A 20,975-nucleotide genomic window follows, 5' to 3' on the forward strand; every position below is an offset into this window, starting at 1 on the left:
GGGCTCTGTGGTCTCGCGGTGTATGGGGTTACTTTTCCACACGTCCAGAAGTGCGTGTGGCGTTGGAGGGTTTCCATCGATTGGGCGGCTGATTCGGATGCTCTAGCTTCGTCTAGTGCGATCTGCAGAGAGAGGTTGGATTTAGCCAGAAGCCTCCTCTGCAGAGTGATGTCTCGCACACCACAAATTATGCGATCCAGAATCAGTTCATCCAGTTCATGGAACTCACAGTAGGCTGCGGATTTTCGGAGCGCCGCCATGCACCCATTGATCGATTCACCCTCCTTCTGGTTCCGAATGTTGAACTGGTACCGGCGAACATATTTGGATGGCTTCAGCGCATAGTGGGTCTTCAGCATTTGTTGTAGTGCATACCAGGACACTGCTTGTAGGGGGTGGTGGTTCCAAGAGGTTTTTCGCCATCTCAAACACTTCCTGGCCACAGTAACTGAGGAACAAGTTCTTTTTTCGGGCTTCTGGAACGCCCGTGAGATCGTTCGCTTCCAGGAAACACTTGAATCGTAGCATGTATGATTTCTAGTATTCAGTAGCTGGGTTGTACGGAGTTGGTGGAGCGTGCATAGCCATTCTGGTTCTCTCTGGTTGTTCCGCGATGGCTTGCTCGATGCCTCACAGGATGCTCCAGGCTGGATGTACTTGAAAGGCTTCGTTTGCTCTCTTTGTTTGCCTAGTTGCCTTCCAATCCCACCTTCGTCGCCAGTGTTAGATCGGGTAAAGGAGGCACACAAGGCTTCAGTAACTTGACCAATGGAATTCAACCTCTGCTCCCACCGGAACAGAGGACCTTGGTGGAAACCTCTGTCAGTCTGTCAGCAGGGGCGGGGGATATCTAACAGTAGGACTACTTCCAATTTTGGGATATATATATATATATATTTGTGAGAAGTTGGAAGGTATTTTCTGATATTTTTTTAAACCATAGGAACACACTCTACTTTTCTTGCCCCGCATGTGGAGCGGAGAATGGAGCTAGAAAGTAAGTTAGTGAAAGTATGTGGCTGCCTTAGAGGGATGGGGTGTTTGTGTGTGTGTGTGTGTGTGTGTGTGTGTGTTCTGCCAGGAAGAGCCTCGCCCCGCGAGGCCAGAGCAGCAGAGTCAGCTGTTCAGCGGCTAGCAAGCAGGGCAGGCGAAGGCCAGGTTGCAAGGAGAACTTGGGTCATTGTGGCCGCAGGCAAGCAGATGGTAGGACAGAGAGGGTGGGGCTGGTGGGCTTGCTGCCTCCTGCACCTGAAAAATAATAAGACCTCCTCAAAAATAAGGCCAAGTCCTTATTTGGAGGGTCAAAAGAAAATATTTTGTCTTATTTTTGGGGAAACACGGTACTAGCCACTTCAGTAACAACAAACCTATCTAATCAATGGAACCCAAAGTCAAGGTCTCATTCAAAAGGGAAATTTTTAAAAGGCTCTTGATTGTATTGTAATAAACTAAACCTACTTTTTGTGTGCATGGAAAGATGCGTATGTAAAACTTTTTCCTTCATATTCAGCAAAAAACACACTCTCCTCCAAGTTAATGTGATATACTTCATTCCCTGAGCATCTCCCATACATTTTCTGCCACTGTTCTGGTGACTGTTGGCCCTCTCTGAAACACAGATACATACAGAGAGTTAGCATCAGTCTATGCATGTAAGCGGTAGATATATGTAACATAAATAGAATCCCAAAGGTGATTTTCCAAAAGGCAACTCTAGTTCCTTGGGTTTTTTCCCCCCCCCTTGAAAATGTTTCACTGCTCATCCAAGAAGCTTCATTTCTGAACTTCAGAACTGAAGAAGCTTCTTGGATGTGAAGTGAAAGATTTTCAAGGAAAAAAACCCAGGAAAGTCCAGTCGCATTTTGGAAAATCACCTTGGGACAACTATGACCTAGATTAGGGGTGTCAAACTCACGGGCCGCGGGCTGGATGCATCACACACTGGCCCAGCCCCGGTTTACCAAAAGGGGGGGGAGTTGTGATACGTCACATGACAACAACGTTTCGTCATGAGTTTGACACCCCTGACCTAGATGACTGAGCATCTCCATAAACATGACATGCATGATTGAGAACCACCAGTGTCCCTCGCCCAACTACGTTCAATTTCACAGCAAAGATAGCATCCTGCAGCAATACTTAAGCACTCAGTTCTGGTCTGCTCATATCACAGAAAGCACAGCCTGAAAAAAATAATGGAATTTTTCCCCTCCCTAGTATAGACCTTTTTTAAAAAAAATTGCCATCTGCAATTTACCCTTTTGCCCTTTGAAACATTTTGCATTATTGGATAAACTTACTGTTTGGAAAGTTCACAATAGGGAAAAGGTCAGGAATTGTTTTGTTACATTCCAAATAAACATAAATAAAATGCAATTTGAAATTAAGACAGAATAGAAATTAAATTACTAGCAAAACAATATTTTTATCTTAGCATAAAGCCTTTTATGTTAATGAATATGACTTACTGATTTACTGAAAATTGCTAGATTTTCACCAGTTCAGAATTCTGCCTATACTTGGCTGAGCATAACAATGCTAATGAAGTTGCTGTACCATTTTTCCCTCTGCCACTTTCAGCTGGCAGGCAAGGCTGCTTTTCAGCCTGCTAATAACATGCACACTCTTCGCATCTTGATTTTGTCTGGCTCAGTATTGTGGCCAGGTCTCCACCTCGGGGATTTAGTGAAGAGCCACAAGAAGGCTAAAAAGGCTTGTGGGTTAATGTCCATTTTTTATTTCTAGCTTTTTCATAGCTTTTATTTCCAACTTTTGTATGTTCTTCATTAAGTACCTTGCTATATAACTTTACCCTGAAATTTACAGCTTTTGCTTGACAGACTCTTGTTTTAGAAGCTGGTAGAAATATATCAGCTACATCTTTTGTATTCTCATAATAGAAAGCTTCAACTGTTCCCTGCTATTTAGCGTTTTAAGGTTTCATCAGGGATGAAGGGAGGAGGGAAGGATTCAAAGGTTAAGACACAAAAGTATAAATAATAGGATTTTACAAAGACATAGAAATTAGAGGTTTAGGGGATTTCATGAACAGCAGTCATTTTTTTCAGATTATAATTTAAGAAAACCTACATCGCCTGCTTTGATTGGAGAAAAAAAAACAATTTTGAGAAAATGGCTGTGATATTAGAGATTTGTAAAAAATAACATCATTTTGCAAGTACAGTTAATAGATTTGAAGGGGGACCATTTATATAATAAGATAAATTTCTCTTCAGTATTCACTTTCCTGGAGTAAATCTCTCTTCTTGACTTTAACTATCTTTAGGATACATGTGATATCACATGTTGATTTTAGTATCTTCAAGAAGAGATTATCTCTATTATTTATATACCAACCTTCTGAATATTTTTTAAAAAATAAATACAAAGTAGCTTTTATTATGTTTATTTTTTTTACCACAGCCAATAGCCAATTTTAATACTATCTATTTAACTGGGTGTATAGATAAATGCATTTACTTAAAGCTATATTAAATACTATTTAAGTGAATGCAATGCAGATTTTTTTCTCCATTGCTAGCCAGTTTAGGAATCTTTTATTCCATAATAACCATGTGAAATGGAGTAAAGATTTCAAAAACTACATTGGGTTCCAATAGAGGAAAGCTATACTATCTATCCTTCAGAAGAAAGAATACAAGGCAAAGTCTAGAATCTTAGAGACTGGGAAAGAGCACACAGGAGAAAGTAATCTCTAAACTCTGAAAATTATTAACCTAATCTTTCCTAATAAAGTGCTATACTTTATTTCCTGTAACTACTGGTAATCACCTGTGTTTGTTATGATTACAAGAGCAGAAAGCACAAAACACTGTGAATCAGTGGACAAGGGCCACTTTTAAATCATAGATAGAATCAATGTACAGTTTTTCCTGTTCAAGCAATAATCAACATAACAGTCACTTTCACACGTTCACTCCATCCATTGAGATAAATGTTATACTTACTGCCCTCTTGAAGTATGAACCAATAAAGTGATAAGTGTTGATGTAGCTGGGCAAATACAGTTCAAAGCCAACATTGCATATTTGAATTCCTCTTCACATACAACATGATCTGCAGAGGAGGAGGAGGAGGAAGAAGAAAACAACTTTTATTTGTTTATTTGAATTGTCAGCTTGCATCCTGGAGACTAAAACTGGCCTGCAAGTTCATTTGCTGTTTTACAAATTCTATGGAAAAAGAACAGAAAGGTGTGGAAAACAAAGGTATCATAACGTGGATTATACCTCCCTTATTTTTGTGTACTAGATGGCAATTAGGGTAAAATGTCTTCCTAGCAATGATGTTCCACTTCTAGAATGTATTCCCAGGAAAAGACAGTAGTCTGATATGGTTTAAAAGCTAAGCAAAAGCTATTTAAAAAACGACAACATCCTGGAATTTAAACAAAACAATCAAGCTAACATATGACCTTCTTTGCATTTCACACACACCAGAAACATTTCTATAGGAACAGATACAAACCAACACAAAAAAGACATTGTTAAGCTTAAGTGAAGATGTGAATGTGTAAAACCTCAATATACTCTTCTGAAGTTTTCAGATTTATTTGAAAAAGCAGCATCTGAGGAGATTTGGAGGCACGGTGGTTAGAATGCAGTATTGCAGCAAACGATGTTCATAGTCCAGAGTTCAATCCTGATGGGGCTCAAGGTTGACTCAGCCTTCCATCCTTCCGAGGTCAGCAAAATGGTGACCCAGATTGTTGGGAGCAATATACTCACATTATAAACTGCCCAGAAAGTGCTGTAAATGGGCGGCATATAATCTAAGTACTGTTGCTATGTTGAATGAGATGTGCAGTTTCAAAGTCAATGAGTTCTATTTGATCCAGCCAGGTTGATAGTTGGTAGCCAGCAACATCGTAGGATGTGCACCAAGTGAGACAGGCCTTGACAGAAGCGTTGAAGGTAGAATATAAGGAAAAAGGATGACTCACTCTAACAATGCAGACGTAGAAATGGCTAATAAAGAGACACGCAGAACTCCAGTGGTTTTTTAGTATCATTCTGAGCATACTCAGATGTTGCTCAGAAATTGGGAAATCATCCAGGGGTCTAAGAAGTTCTCCCTCCATTATGGCCATCAATCAGATATTGCTCAGAGTCTAATGGAGAGACTGGGGGGGGGGGGTGGTGGGGAAGTTCCAACATAAAATACCCAGAGTCTCCTCCGCTTGGTTTGCAGCTCTTTACGACATGAACCAGGGACTTAGCCCGATATGACGTGTGAGCCAGTGAATGTGAAATAAACCAGGAGTGCATCGGGGGAAGATAAATATCCCTTTAAACTCTAAATGGACTGAAAGGAAATCTGAGGAAGAGGAATCTCCCTCTCTCTTTCTAACTATCTACGTAATTTAACTGCTTTAAAACTAACAATAAATCCCCAAATGATGCATATGTGAATTGAAACAGGATAGAGGAAAAGATGTGGGTTGTCAGGTAGGCGAGCAGATACATACACACCAATTCTTGCAATAGAAGAAGCAGTGGCCACCTAGTCACTGGTTATTTGCCATGATCCTAAACCTTTTAGCAATTGTAATCAGAACCAGAACAATTCTTTTCTTAATATTATTTCATTGGCCAAGGCAATATTTAAAAATAAAAGGAAAGCTTAAGCATAAAAACAACAAAAAGGTAACATTTCATTGCCTATAGGTTTCTGAAGCTCCCTCAAAACATGGTTATGGTGAATGCGCCCACTTTTAATTTAATTAATTTAACTATTTTTTACTGTACTGTATTTTTAACGTCTACCCAGGCGCCTGATGGACCCGACGGGATTTCAGAGGGAGCTTGGAGAGATACCTGACTCCCTTGCCCACAACCCAACCGAATCCTTAGTCGCTGCCTGGAATGTTGCGGAGACTGAAGCACTGGATCGGATTGCGCCTTTGAGGCCTCTCCGCGGCAGTGGATCCAGGAGGGCACCTTAGTTCACCGAGGAACTCCGGGAGATGAAGTGCCAAAAGAGACGCCTAGAGCGATGTTGGAGGACTAGTAACTCTGAATCTGATCGAACACTACTAAGAGCCTTCATTAGGACTTATCTAGTGGTGATACGGGCGGCAAAATGCAGGCATTTTTCCGCTCTTATTGCGGCCGCGGAATCCCGCCCAGCAGCCCTGTTCAGGGTGACCCGCTCCCTCCTGAAAGGTGAGGGGGTGGGGGAACCCCTGCAGGGAAGAGCTGAGGAATTTGTTCAGTTTCTGTCAGATAAAATCACTCAGTTTTGGACAGACCTTGACTCTGCTTGGGCAATACCAGCCGAGATGCCAAGGGTAAGTCTAAGTCGGATTTCCCGGGATGAGTTCGAATTTGTCACCCCTGAGGAAGTGGACAAGGCCATGGGAGCGATGAGCCACCTGTTTACTGGACCCGTGCCCCTCCTGGCTGGTTTCGACCAGCAGGGAGGTGACACGCAGCTGGCTCCAGGCGATTACCAACGCTTCTTTGCAGGAGGGGTCTTTCCCACAACCACTAAAGGAAGCGGTGGTGAGACCCCTCCTCAAGAAGCCTTCCCTGGATCCAGCCGTCTTGAAAAACTACCGTTCTGTCTCCAACTTTCCTTTTTTGGGGAAGGTTGTTGAGAAGGTGGTGGCGCTTCAACTCCGATGGACCTTGAATGAAGCGGATTATCTGGATTCCTTTCAGTCTGGTTTCAGGCCTGGGTATAGCACAGAAACTGCTTTGGTCGCACTGATCGATGACCTCTGGCAGGCATTTCTGAAAATCTTAATCTTAAAGGGCACATTTGCAAGAAGTTGCTGAATCAAGCTGAGAATTTGTAATGTAGAAAGGGTGCTGATTTCCAGAAGGATCTACAGAAAGAGTACCAAATGAGAACATAATGGATGAGGGGAAGCAGGGGCAAGAGGGCAAACAGATTTGGCTTTTCCTTAAGTTGGAAGTCATAAACCATTCATCTTAAAATAATACGATATATACTCTGGACAATATTTATTTGGCTGTAGCATATTTCAGACATAATTTTTACTTTTTAAGTTAAGGAAAAAAGGTCAATGCTTTTATTTTCTGTTTTCTGTTAAGTTATTGTTTAAAATCTGTGCACGGGAAATAAAAAGACACAAGCTGCATCTTGTATTATCCTAGTGGATTATAGTCACTTCTCAAATTGCTTTTATGTGCTTGCTATGCCCCAGAATACCTGGCTAAGAGAAGCTGGGCTGATCAAAATTAAATCCTCATTACAAAAGGTCTCTTAAGCACAGCTCATTCAGCTCTGTATTCCTTGCAGTCTATGGGCTCTCAAGATAGGATATTGCTTTAGTTAGATAATTTTTTACTTGATCAAGATTAACATCAGACCAAAAATCAAGTAAAGAATACCTGAATCAAGGAGCTTCTAAACAAGCTAACAGTAAGCAGTTGAACCAAAGAAACGTTAAGATCACCCGCATCAACATTGATAGGCACGTCTCTAGAATATAAACTGAAAGCAAACCCCAGTCCTTATTAGCACACGTGATGTTACCTAGTTTGGGTAAGGAGATGTTTGCAAGGAAACAACCAAGCTTAGAGAGCACCAGGGACCCCTTAGAGGGGGGAAAAAAGCAGGGCTCGTCAACTAAGATGACGATTATATGATGAGTAATTGTGCAAGCTATCCTCCGCCATTAGTTGTCAATTCTAACTCCCCACTTTCAAGTGTCCCAAAGTTAGGCAAAGGGTTGGGTGACCAACCCTCTGGCCATTGCATCCCAGGGGCTTGTTTATATGGTAGGTGGTAGAACACAATAGTATCGCCTGGTCTTCTACCTCAGTTAGTGGGTCTTCCAGTGGTCTTGTTGACTAGAAAAATCTAAAAATATATGCCATTATATGTTTTGTATGTTTTCCCATTGTAAATTATACCTTTCTTGAAGTTTAGAGGTATCTAAGATACAAGCACAAGGAAACTAATGTCCAATCGTTTTATTGAGGCATATTCTTTCATTTATATTTCATTTTGAAATCTTTTAATTAAACACTGTGGGTGTCTGATAGGTTTTGAGCACAGGTTATTATGAAGCTGGAGCCCCCGTGTTCTTGGAGAAAGACCAAACTTCCTCTTTTATTTGCTCATAAAAATGGCTTGCAGGACTACAATCTAATACATGCAGAGGAGTTTCAACTCAACAAAATATTAGAGACAATATTGTAGAAAATGCATTCCAGCTATATATGGCACACATAAAGCTACTTCGCTTTTGTTAATCTTGAGTAAATATCAGAACATTAATATATTTAATCATTCAATATACAAAAGACTTCACAGTTTGGGTCAGGTGCAGAAAATGAAAACTAAATGTCAACACTACAAGGACAACAAAAGAAGCACTTAGGGGTTTCGAATGGGAAAAAAGAAAACTACTTGGAATATGATAGAACAATAGTTTTCAAACTGTGCTTGGAGAAATCCAAATTATCTTGTAAGTGTATTGATGATTTATCAATTATTTTTTTCTAACTATTTTAGTAATATTAATCATAAAATCATATGATAAATTGGTTAATTATCAATAGAGTTCTTTCAAAGGCTTACATTAAATCATAAAGTTTCCATGGACTGTATCATGGCATTATAGAGTTACTGTAGGTGTTTTTGTACTAACTGATTAAAAATATGTTTCTATACAAGTGGGAAATCATTCGTTTATAGCTAGTTCCCCCCCCACTACAAAACATGCATTTTCTTGCTTTGCTGAAATGATTATTTAATTATGTGAGCACCTATCTGCATTCTAACTGGCATGTTCTACATGCAACTTTATCACTGCATTTCTTGTTGGTGGAACTTGGTTTTATTTCAGTCACGAACCTCCTGTTCAGTCAGGACTTTGAAAGAAACAATGTGAGATTCACATTGTTCAGGCAGTTGCAAATTCATCCTCCAAGAGCAGGTGGTCCCATCTGATCTTAAAAAGGTTGCTGTGCATTCAGTGAGGTCATCCAACTCCACAGAGTCAGATATCATCCATGCACCGATGATAATCAGTTATATTCTTCGACCTCTGGTCAACCCAATGTTCTTGTTACATTACCTCTTTCTCAGGATAATGAGCACTGCTCTACATTGTCAATAGTTTTCTGGATGCAATTGCCATATACATTCTTGCCATATATAAAACCTTTCATGGCCCAGGGCTGAATTATTTGCAGAATTTCCTGTCTTCAATTATTTCTGCTTGTCCCACGAGTTCAGGCAAAGTTGGCATTATTTTAGACCCCTTGATTAAATAATGTCATTTGATGGGAACCAGGAAATGTGTCTTTTGCTTTATCTGCTCTGTGCAACACCAAGAACCAGATTTTTCTGACCATTATGGTTTTTGTGCTGCATTAATAACTTGGCTTTCCTTCTGTTCCCAAGTATTGAGGTAGAAAGTTAAGTGAGCCTGTTTGAAGGCTTGTTGATGTGGACGTATGTGTGTTGCTCTGAACACAATGGGACAAATTGAATGAATGAGGAAAAAACAAAAAACCAAGTCGAGTATTTATGTCATTCCACCTAAAGTTAGAGTGGCCAACCCTTCTTAGAAGGGCATTCAGACTTGGGTTTGCCATCAGGCTTCCTGGAATCATGGAGTCCATTTAAATAGTTGCGTTGTTTGTTATGTTCAACATTTACTCCCCCATAATTTTGGTCGTTATTATTGCATCAATGGTGGGTTCCCCCCAGTTCGGCCGAACCGGCAGTGGTTTGGTGGCCTGGTTTGCTGGAACCGGCAGTGACCCAAGCCTGCACGCCTCTGAACCAGCAACATCAATGCCGCCATCTTGTTTTTATTGCACTGACAATGCACACATCAAGCGCATGTGCGCGGCACGCACAAGAGCGAACCGGCAGTAGTGCCTGCCGGAACGCACCCCTGCATTGCCTGCACTGCCCAGAGTCATTTGTGAGATTGGTGGCTATATAAATTCGATCAATCAATCTCAATCATCATTTTCATAATTGTGCGTGAATTCCGGGAGACATTTGTAGAGCTAATAAGGCATGCAAATCCAATGCCAAAAACAAAAGTTATATAGTGAAGACAACGGACATTTAAGGATGCAACTTTATACTTCAAAATTCTGTTTCTCATCTGTCTAATCTGCATTTTCCAAACAAACGTGAAATTGGTTACCTGCAACTTTGTTCTAAAAACCTAAAATGGCAAACCCCCAGCTGAGGTGATATTTGGCAAGTTGATATTTTTTGTAATAAATCCAAGCTTCCTGCAGCAGAGAAAGGGGAAGATGCTTCTTTGGATCCTCTCCCTGGATTTTCTGAGTTAGAAATGCTTAAAAACCACCTTCTGCCTGGCGTAACTTTGCCCTGGTTATCTGGCTGGGTTGGGGTTCTGCTTCTTCATTTCTGATGGGCGTCCTCTTTTTGGAGTATCTTCAAATGAGCCATGATTTCAGCCAATAGAAATTACTGATTCTAATAATCAGTTTCCAGCCATTTGTGGGGCCTTAAAGAGAGCAAAGCAAAAGTACAAAAACAAAAGCAAGCCAAAGCAGGTATATTTGGGTGGGTTTAAGGGTAACTTTGAATTAAAACACAACAAAATGCACTATAAGATTTGGTGATTTGTTCGTTTGAGTTTGAGTAGAGTGATCTAAGGATGCCGGGGAATAAATTAATTCTTGTGGGACACAATTGCCCTGAATGTTGCAGAAAACATTAAATGTCATTCATCAGAAGAGAAAGAATTATCCAACTCTACATCTCAACAAGAACCAAACCTACCTGCAAATTTAATATGAAACTTATTTTCAGGCTTCAGTATCTGAACGTACAATGGACAATTTGGAGCAAAATCTTTAACTGCCCAAGCTCTTAAAATGGTTTGATGGTCCTAGAATAAAACATAAAACAGCACATCAGAAGGTTTAAGACAAGATACAAAATTGACTATATTAATTAATATAAATGCTCATGTATAGCTGACAATGTGCTATTAAAAATGCAAAAAAGCTTCCTTTATTTGACACATGCTTTTTCAAGGAAGAAGTCTTTCAGCTTCTATACTTTGAACTATTTTTCAAACATAAGAATATCCCATAGTTTTGTGCCAATTATAGCAGAATTCATAAGTAAATATACTGCTGTTAAAAATAACACAAAATGATTCAGACCAGATTTTCCCTTAAATGACTTTAATATGACTTACAGTCTGAGCTTCTGGAACTCAGGTAGATCACGAAGGTTTCCAAATCAATTTCAGAATGGGATATCTTACCCATGCACATTTTCTTTTCTTATATCTATTTAACTTATACAATGCATTTTGAACATGACCATTTCTACATGGGCACTTTTAGATAGTACACGATTTGAACTGGGAGCCACTGGCTTGTAGATCCCATTGCATAAAACTACACTATAGCAAAACATCCGTGGAGATTCCCAGTCATCCAGGAGGTCCCGGTCGTCCCAAAGGGGCTTTTTTCAAGAGGCAACTGGGCTTTCTGCTTTTTCCTCTGAAGACGTTTTGCTTCTCATCCAAGAAGCTTCTTCTTCAGCAGTTTTAATGAGAAGCAAAACATCTTCAAAGAAAAAGCAGAAAAAGCACCTTTGAGACTATCTCAACGTATTAATGTTTTATTATGACGTCTTCTTTGAAGAGAAATTGGACTGCATTACAAGTTACACAAATTTCATACAAATAGGAATCCCAATAGCAGTGACAAAACCATATATGAAGCAGGCATCTGACCGATATTTTCTGCAATTTCTACATATAATAAACAGCATTGTTACATCCAATGAAAGTGAGGAATCAAATGCTTGCTCCCAAACTCTATTGTCCTGTCCTGTCCTGTCCTGACCTATCCCATCCAATCCCATCCCATCCTACCATACCCTACCCATTTGAAAACCTCAGAATATTTCTTCATGTGCAAGGAAACATTCCTTTGTGGAATGTTTTTTTAATACGTGATTATAAGCTAAGGAAATACATCTCCAGCATAGGTAATTTTTGGGGACAAAAAGGAAGAGAGTTTTTTTCTGCTACTCATTCAGAATGCTTAGTCTTATAACACTGACCTTAAGAACTAGTTACTACAAATTTACATAAACAAAGCACAGAAGAATAAATAGGTATAATTAAGCAGTTGACCTGTGAGAAAGATTACTGTTTGGGGGAGAGAGGGGGGGAGGGGGAGAGACAATTTATATGTACATGCATAAGGAAAGCAGATTGTTAAGTATTTGGAATCAAAACAGTTTTAACAGAAATTTTTCACGCATGCAAATATACATAAATGGAAATTGTTGGAAGAATTATCAACAGAATAATAGATCAATTAATTCATTTTTTTTAAGATCTTCACTTTCATTTCAGTACTTTACAACCAGTTGCTCTTAACAAACATAAAGAGCTTGACTGAAAAGTTCTATTAGAAAATCACAAAAATTCAGCACATTAAAATGTTCCTTTTAATAATGCTTCTAAATTCTACGACATTGTTCCTTTGAGCTCTGTATCAGACTTTTTATATTTTTAATTGTCTTCTGAAAAATACAAGACAGAATAATTTACAAAAACTAATGATGCTAGGAAATGAAATGGATTGTCTAGTCATAAAGTTGCTTGGGTAAGAAAAGAGAGAAAGAGAATAGCATAATTCATTTGTGTGATGTCAGCAGATAAGAAAGGCTTATATCTGGTCGGATAAAGACAGAAAAATTCATTTGAAAAGTTAAAGACAATTAATATCTTTAAATTAAAGGCATTATTTCAACAGAAGTAAGATGAAGTATTTTGGCTTAGAATTAAAAGCAGAATAGCATGGCTAAGTTTCAAAAACCTGGTTTTTGAACTCATCAAGCAAGAAATTGACATGAATTCTATTGATTGGTAAATTTTTGTTCTCAGCTGAGAATACTAAAGAATAACAAACAATCAGAGGGGGATGTTTTCAAAACAGTTTTAGCCGGTGGGGTTTATATTGTAATTTCCTTGCTGAGCTTCAATAAATCATGCTTGAAATTGAACGTTGACAAGTCTCTGTGACAGTTGACTTTGAACTTCTCCAGAGCATTTCTTGTTGACATCCTCACATAATATTGAGAACAACTTATCTACAAAGAGATACTTACTACCAATATAGTGTTATGTTGGGTCTGAATTACTTCTGTAGCTTTTCTATTGTTCGAAGCTTAAGACCCTGCATCTTACTAATCTTACTTCCCTACTTTATACCGTTTGCCTGATAGCCTGAAGATTATGATAAATAAATCAAGCTAAAGTACAGTTGCTAAAAAATCAAAGTGTTTGATTTTTAAGCTATCTAATCACAGCTTATATGGACAGACTCCTGTGAAAGTAGACATTAATGTCATTTTATTCTAATTGATTGAAGCGGGAATTCTTTCCAGACAACGTGTCTGGAGAAATTTGTGGTTCTCCATGACAATACAGAGCTGACCTAATTTCTGAATGTTCAGGAAAAATAATTACACTTTCAGTCACACAGACCTTTACTGGATTAATATCCAGTGAGTATTTCTCCTGAAATATTGAAAATCTGCAGATTGTCTGCAATATACATGGACCAACAATTTGATTGGCTAGAAAACAGCTATCCCAATAACTTTATAAATAGTATTATATGGCATAAAACTACATATTAAACTTTACTTTTATAAAACAATCTTGATTGGGTAATATCTAAGATTCCTATTTAGCTAATTTTCAATTTTCTGTGTTTTTTATTCATTTGTTAATATCAGTGGTACAAAATTATATTGTAAATAAAATCCTGGAACCAAAATAGCTTGGTAGATTAAAAGATCTTCAAACACAAGGATGAATCAATTCTGTATACTTCATTTATGCTCTTGATGCATTTTGAATAATTCTGTTTTAAAGGGAACTTTAAAAATGTTACAAAGAAGTTGGCCTTATTTCAGTCAAGTTAATCAATGAATTATTACTGATGTTGCTTTCGGGAGGAGAGAGAAGTTGCAGATAGTTAGTCCTAAATGAAATGATTTCTTTTTTCAGGAAACAAAAATGCCTTGTTGTAAAAATAGAGCACTCCCAAATCTCATCAACCATCCCAAACTGTAAGTTATAAAATCTTTCTCATACGCATTTATTCAGTTCATCAGATGATGAGTAGATGATGCATGAAAACATATGCAATAATAAAATTAGTGTTTAAGATTTCACAAATCTCTCTCTTTATTCCTCTAAATGATTAATAGTTACCTCTTTGAAAATTATTTGATTTACTTTTTATGATAGGATAATAATTCTCACTATACATAATTTGGAAATAAACTGGAAATACAACCATTCTCTTTGAAATTATAGTCATATGTATCTGCAAAATTTCTACCTAGTCCTCTCTGTGTTTCTGATTAGCAGAATACATATTACGTAAATATAGCTTTGTTATTTTGTTTAAATCACCAGCATCATCATTATTGCCACCATCACTGCCCCTGTTTTCATATAGCCTAAATTCTAACACCTAGCCTCTTGATGTAGGAAAAACACTGAGAATTTAGACATGTTATTGTGGAGAACTAAATGAGTTATTTAAAACATGAATGTTCATGCTCCCCTTCAATAAAACTGTCAGGATAGATTATGGTACAGTAATAAAAGCAAAAAATGATAGATATAAAACTAATAGCAATCAAATGGGAGAACAGTCAAAAGCAGCAGTTAAACCACAGTGCAGTTGATGAAAGATTTTATATACAGGGCTTTGGTAGATTGGAAAGCAAATCACAACAATATGATAAATCTACTGTGACCCTTATGCTTTGGCTCGGTTATCAGTGCTATTGCATCCATATAGTGTCATTTTATCACTAATACTTTTATTTCTTTCCAAATAGTGGGAACAAATAGGTTTCAATCAGCATGGAGTTTTCTGCAACCCACAACTTTTCCTTTTGGTTTATTTTTTCAGTGTGCAATCAAGTGAGACTCAGAAGAATCAAAAGAAAGACATAATTTATGACCAGCAATTTAGCTGAAGTTCCATTTCCTGGACAGAAGTGCAGAAGTGACATATTTTACGACATTGTTGTACACCACATAAAGTTGCCTTTGGTGATACGGGTGACTATATAAATTTGATTAATACCATAAAAAGGGGGAAGCGTTAGTACAAGCAGTGCCGCCACGACAAGGCCCTTCCCCGTAGGCACTGGTTATAGGGGAGAAAAAAAGTTGCAAAAATGATATTTGGCTCCAGTGATACAGCAAAATCTGGTCTTATAATTATTCTTTTGACAAACGTGGTATAAGCCAGTCTTCCTTCCTAGGTAAAATTACCCAACTCCTCCAATAATTATCACTGGGACGTAAACCATACACCTATTACTGAGGGTAAAATGGACAAGAACATTGACCTGGAACTCCTCCTTCATGTCACTCAGTAATGTATGAAATTCAAGTCAAGCAGAATTGTGAAATACATCTCAGTTCTTTTCTCTATCTGATTCTGATCAGAAAGTCCAGAGAGTTTCATAAAGATTGCCCCCAAACAGCAAAATAATAGTACTTAAATGATAACAAAGGAATGTGGCAGCTATGGTGCCCAACAAATTAAGCGCTGCTTGCAATTTCAGTATGATGGCTTCAATCTTGTGGAAAGAATGGCAAAAAATTTTAATGTTGCATTTTTTTTTACTGCATGTGTAATGTAGGTAAATGTAGGTACGTATCAGGATAAGCAGAATAAAAAGCAGTCATTCATTCCTCCCAAATTCTGAACATTAGACATGATTTGGAATATGCAATGATTTATAAGAACAAACATTTCCTACCAAGCAACCATGTTGCCAGAAATCTAGAGATAGATGAATTTGTAAACCAAACCTAACCAGCAGAATGTGAAATGGGGTAAGCAAGCAGAACATTCGGAATTCCCTAAACATTACCGAAACTAACACCAATTCTAATGAAATTGGCATTAAGGCCGTCATTTCCAGAGTTTGATTCTGGGCCACAGAAATGCTTTGAGTAGAGCAGCCCACGAGCCGGATGCCTCGTGGTGGCCCTGCCCCCGCCTGGTTTAGAGAAAAGGGGGAAAGTCCCGATATGTCACATGATGATGCCATGACGACACGGGTTTGACACCCCCGGAGTAGAGTAAACTTTACAAGATCAGGTTGAAATGAAACTTGTCCTAATGGTAGGACCAGCCTAAGAAACTTCTTAAGTCTTGCTATTAATAGTTGTTTATACTACAGAAAACACTAGAATGTGTTATCATGCAGGTCAGAATATATGTTAAGATCTGATCTATATAAGGCGACTCTATTTTAAATTATGCCACTTGAATTTTGTTGTTGTCCATTTATAACATTTAACCTCCATTTCTTTTTTAAAATCTCAAGCTAGTTTATAATAAAATTCAATGATTAAACATATATATATATATATGATTTTTCTGGCTCAATAGACATATAAACTATTTCCTAAAGATTAAAAAAAATGGGGAAGACTTAGAATAGAACTTAGAATAAGGATAAGTAATGACTATTACTTGGATCTTCCCTGAGTGATTTAGCTATTCTACTGCCTTTGATGGAACTGTTTCACAATGTGAGAGTATTAAACTCGGAAGTCTAGTTTTAAAAATAGTCTGCATATAAGGGAGCAATTACTATTCTAATCATTTTATTTTAAAATTGACTGTATGAAGTCAAGATAGTAAAATAGCTTCATTTATCATATTTTAAGAGGACTTAATATACATTTTAATAATATATGTCTTCATATATATAGAAGACTCAACAGCATATATAAACATATTAATATTTTTATCCAGCTCAAAAAATCCCACATAATTCTACATTGATTGATTATTTGCTATTTAATGAATGTCAACTCATAGCAATCACCTCTTTTATTTCTGACCCATTAACTTAACTATAAAAATATTAAAAACACATATAAAAATGTAAAAGCATATATAGATGTATTTGGAACGTACCGCTGCAGTTCTGTCCACTTCACAACGGCTGCTTAAAATAAAACAGGCCTCCGCATTATCCATTCTAAAAATCAGAAAGTTTAGGGAAATGTTTAGGAAACTGTTTTTAACATGCCCAGGAAACTTCTAAAGATAGTTTAAATAAGTACTTGCTTTAAATGTAAACTTTAGGCCAAATTAAAATCTCCCTCCCCCTACTTTTTAAAGAGAAAGTAAATCATATTAAATCAAATATATACTTCTGTTAAAAATACATAGCACTTAGATTTATATACAACTTCACAGTGCTTTACAGCCCTCTCTAAGTGGTTTTTACAGAGTCAGCATATTGCCACCAACAATCTGGGTCCTCATTTTACCAACCTCAGAAGGATGGAAGGCTGAGTCAACCTGCATCAAATATAAATTATACACCTGTATTTTTCTCAGTCTAAATCAGAGTAAAATTCCTATTTTAGACCATGTGCATCAGCTAAAAAAAAAGGAAGCAAAATTGTGCCCATTCTCTGCAATGGTATTTTTGTCAACCAGAATATATCAATTTTAAACGCACTTATTCTGCATATCAGACTGTGGATTCCATCAACTAAGTTTGTAATGTATGCAACAGCATTTCAGATTTTGATAGATGAAAGCAAGATTTGTATGTGTGTGTATATGCAATGTCACATAAGAAATATGTGTAAAGTCAGTTTAAAAAAAAGCTAGGTAAGACTAGCTAAGACTTCCTAGTAAGTCTTTTGTCCCACTGCTCTGTTCCTGTCTTCCTCCTTTTCTTTGTTTTAACACTTCCACTCCCATCAATTTTCCCCAGGCCACCCTCACAAAAGTACTTTATATTTCTCTTTGTTGGGGCATAGCCTCCTACTTCAATTTTCCTTATGCCACTAACAACCTTCAAAACCACTTTTGTCTGCCTTCCCCCCCATTTGTTGGGACATCTCTTTTTACAGTTTTCCCTATACCACTGCCAAGACTGATGGAAGTTTTTTGTCTGCTTCTTATTTCCCTCGGTTTCTCTCCCTTTGTTTTGCCCCTATTTAAAAAAAGATTCTATTAACAATAAATTAAAATAAACCATTTTAAAGAATTCTATACTCAATACTTTTAAATGTATTGTGTATAGATTTTTAAAATCGTTTTATTTAAAAATATTGAGTATAGAATTCTTAAAAATGGCTTATTTTAATTTATTGTGTGTGGAATACTTTTAACTGGTTTTATTTTAATTTATTGTGTGTGGAATACTTTAATTGATTTTATTTTAAATTATTGTGTGTGGAAAACTTTAAAATGGTTTTATTTTAAATCATTGTGTGTGGAATCTTTTTTAAATTGTCTTAGACTATTTTAAAAAAGATTCTATCAACAATAAATTAAAATAAACAATTTAAAAATATTCTATCCACAATAAAAGTATTGTGGATAGAATATTTTTAAATGGTTTTTTTTAATTTATTGTGTATAGAATATTTTACATGGTTTTATTTTAATTTATCGTGTATAGAATATTTTTAAATTGTTTTTAAGGATTTTTTATTATTTATAGAATATCTTTTTTCAAATTATTTTTAGGGATTTTTTATTCATTTATTGTTTATAGAATGTTTATTACAAGAAATGTTATTCCTTTTTGCAAATGTTTTATTTGTGATGCAATATGTTGCTTTTAAGTGTACAGGTAGGTACATAGTTTATGTGTCTCAAAGTGGCTGCTTTTCTATGGGCAGGCCAAGTTGGTGCAAGGCAACTTTTCCAGATTTTGTGTGTTTCTATGTGATACCTGGTTGTTTAGGTAATTGTGAAGTGGTTGCTGGTTCTGTGAGCTTCCTGGCGCTGTCTTTTATAATTTCCCACAATGCCTTGATGGTTTTTATTCCAGTGACTTTGTCTTTCCTGTCCTTAGGGTTAAGGAAAAAACCTGGTTTCATCTGCAGTCTTTTGGGGGGAAATTGTTATTTTTTGGTGTTTTCCTGGCACTGTCATAGTGTGGGTGTGTGGGTGTGTAATGTCCCGCAGTTATCTACACATTAATAATGATCAAGTACTAATAATATTTCCATATACATTTTAGTGACCTTTCCTTACTTAATTGGTGTTTTCTTTCAAACTTTTAGATTTCTAATTTCCGTTTCTGTTACTTAGCAATTGATAAAATAAATCCCATGTGAAAAAGTATTCGAAGCCTTCTTGATTTTAATTGTCAATTTATTCATTCCTGCACATTCTAATATTTATTCATTTTATATCTTTGTTTTTCCACTGTTGTGCAAACACAATTCCAGCAACTGTTAACATGTGTAAAATTAAATATGTATTGTATTCCCTTTGAAATGCCCAACCAAATATTACTGGTTTTAAACCCATATCTTGCTTTACCATTGCTTCTAATCATGACACCACTAACTCTTGAATAGCTACTTGGTCTGTCCTAAGTACTGAACCTAATTCATATATTCCTGTTTTTTTAACTGAGGAATAAATTTCAGAAAAAGAAATCTGTATTGCACTGTGAATCTACCTATGACATTCATTCTTGATCTAACTTCTTAGATGAAAAACTATATCTTTCCTGTTTGTTGTGGGACATCCTTCCTGAAAAGACTGTACATTGTTGGGTGAAAACAGAGGTCCCTTCTGTTACCTGTAGTGTAGTCCTCAGCTTACAACCACAATCGAGTCCAATATTGTTTTATTTCTTCTGCAGTTAGTATTATTTAACAGAGGCAACAGAATGTGACCGCTAGGACAGTCATCTTTCCTATGTGTAAGTAGCTGTTTTATTGCTTTGTGTGCTTGTTTCATCCTTAATATAGTAGTTCAAGCAATTAAAGTCTTCCTTTCTGTGTCTCTTTGTGCAGGCCATTCATTGGAGCAGAGTGGTCAATGGGTGACTTCAACACACAAAAGGACAGTAATCTTCCTTTTCTATTATTTTGCGTGCTGGTTTCATCCTAATGCAGTGCATGCAATGAAAGTCTTCCTCTCTGTGCCTCTTCTTTGTGCAGGCCATTCATTCGAGTCAGTGATATTGAAGACTGGCAAGGACAGTCATCTTCCTTCTGTAAGTAGCTCCTTTATTGTTCTGTGTACTTATTTTAATCTTATTTAAGTAGTAAGTAAACAAAATAATAAATTTCCTTTTTAATATATTTTTGTAGATCATCCATTGGGGCGAATAATTCAGTGACACTGGTGGCCACTCCCACTTGGTCATATGACTGCCAAGCCACTCCCATCCGGCGACACGACTGCAAAGCCACTCCCACCCAGTCACATGGCCGGCAAGCCACTCCCACAAAGCAGGTCACCTACAGAAGAGGTTCCAATTTTTTTTTGAAACCCACCACTGTGCGAGACTCTTAAGAGCCCCCACATTTGTCCAGCTGGAGAACTTCCTGTCGACCCCCTGTATCTATCACATCTTAACAACACAGACATAAACCAGATTTAAACTGATTTACAAATGCTTAATTCTACACTACAAAAAACTTTAAAATTATTTATTATCATTTGAACTTGGTACATGAGCTGTCTCTGGTTGTTTCAATGAAGAATGATAGAAAGCACATTTACCAGCCTTCTCACTGTGTTCTGTACCAGCTCTTTACTCAGAGCTATATTTAGGGCCCTTACAGACATCCAAATGCTTTTTATTTATTTAAACTACAATACAATGGGTAGGAGTTTCAGGACAATTGGCAAGTAGCGAATTGGCAAATAATGGACTGAATAATGGAGCAAGGCAAAGGTTCTAGAAATTACTAGTTTAACCAAGAAATAAAGGAAATAAAGGCATTAAAGAAAAAGGGGACTGAACACGGGAAGTCTAACCCTTTACCTTAAATGATTCTCTATATTGCACACAAAATGGGTAACAGGCAGAATGAGATGGATCATGGTGTCAAGGCAAGTATAACAAAACAGGGGTTATAGAGACATAGTGGGATGAGTTCCAGCAGTGGAATACATTTTTAATGGGTACAG

General features: G+C 37.2%; 1 protein-coding gene across 4 annotated transcripts in view; it reads right to left on the reverse strand.

Annotated features, from left to right (window-relative positions):
* KCNT2 (potassium sodium-activated channel subfamily T member 2) overlaps positions 1-20,975 on the reverse strand; it is a 211,238-nt gene that overhangs the window by 61,931 nt on the left and 128,332 nt on the right. For all 4 annotated transcript variants that reach the window (XM_087719176.1, XM_087719175.1, XM_087719174.1 and 1 more), the window contains exons 14-17: positions 16,989-17,052; positions 10,771-10,879; positions 3,969-4,077; positions 1,459-1,608 (exon numbers count right to left, since the gene is read on the reverse strand). In XM_087719176.1, coding sequence (XP_087575302.1) covers positions 1,459-1,608; positions 3,969-4,077; positions 10,771-10,879; positions 16,989-17,052 — 432 coding nt within the window. The remainder of the gene's footprint in view (positions 1-1,458; positions 1,609-3,968; positions 4,078-10,770; positions 10,880-16,988; positions 17,053-20,975) is intronic.

The sequence above is a fragment of the Thamnophis sirtalis genome, unplaced genomic scaffold (genome assembly GCF_051295495.1).
Source record: "Thamnophis sirtalis isolate CommonGarterSnake01/CBP01778 unplaced genomic scaffold, rThaSir2_p1.2 scaffold_7, whole genome shotgun sequence".
Classification (NCBI taxonomy): domain Eukaryota; kingdom Metazoa; phylum Chordata; class Lepidosauria; order Squamata; family Natricidae; genus Thamnophis; species Thamnophis sirtalis.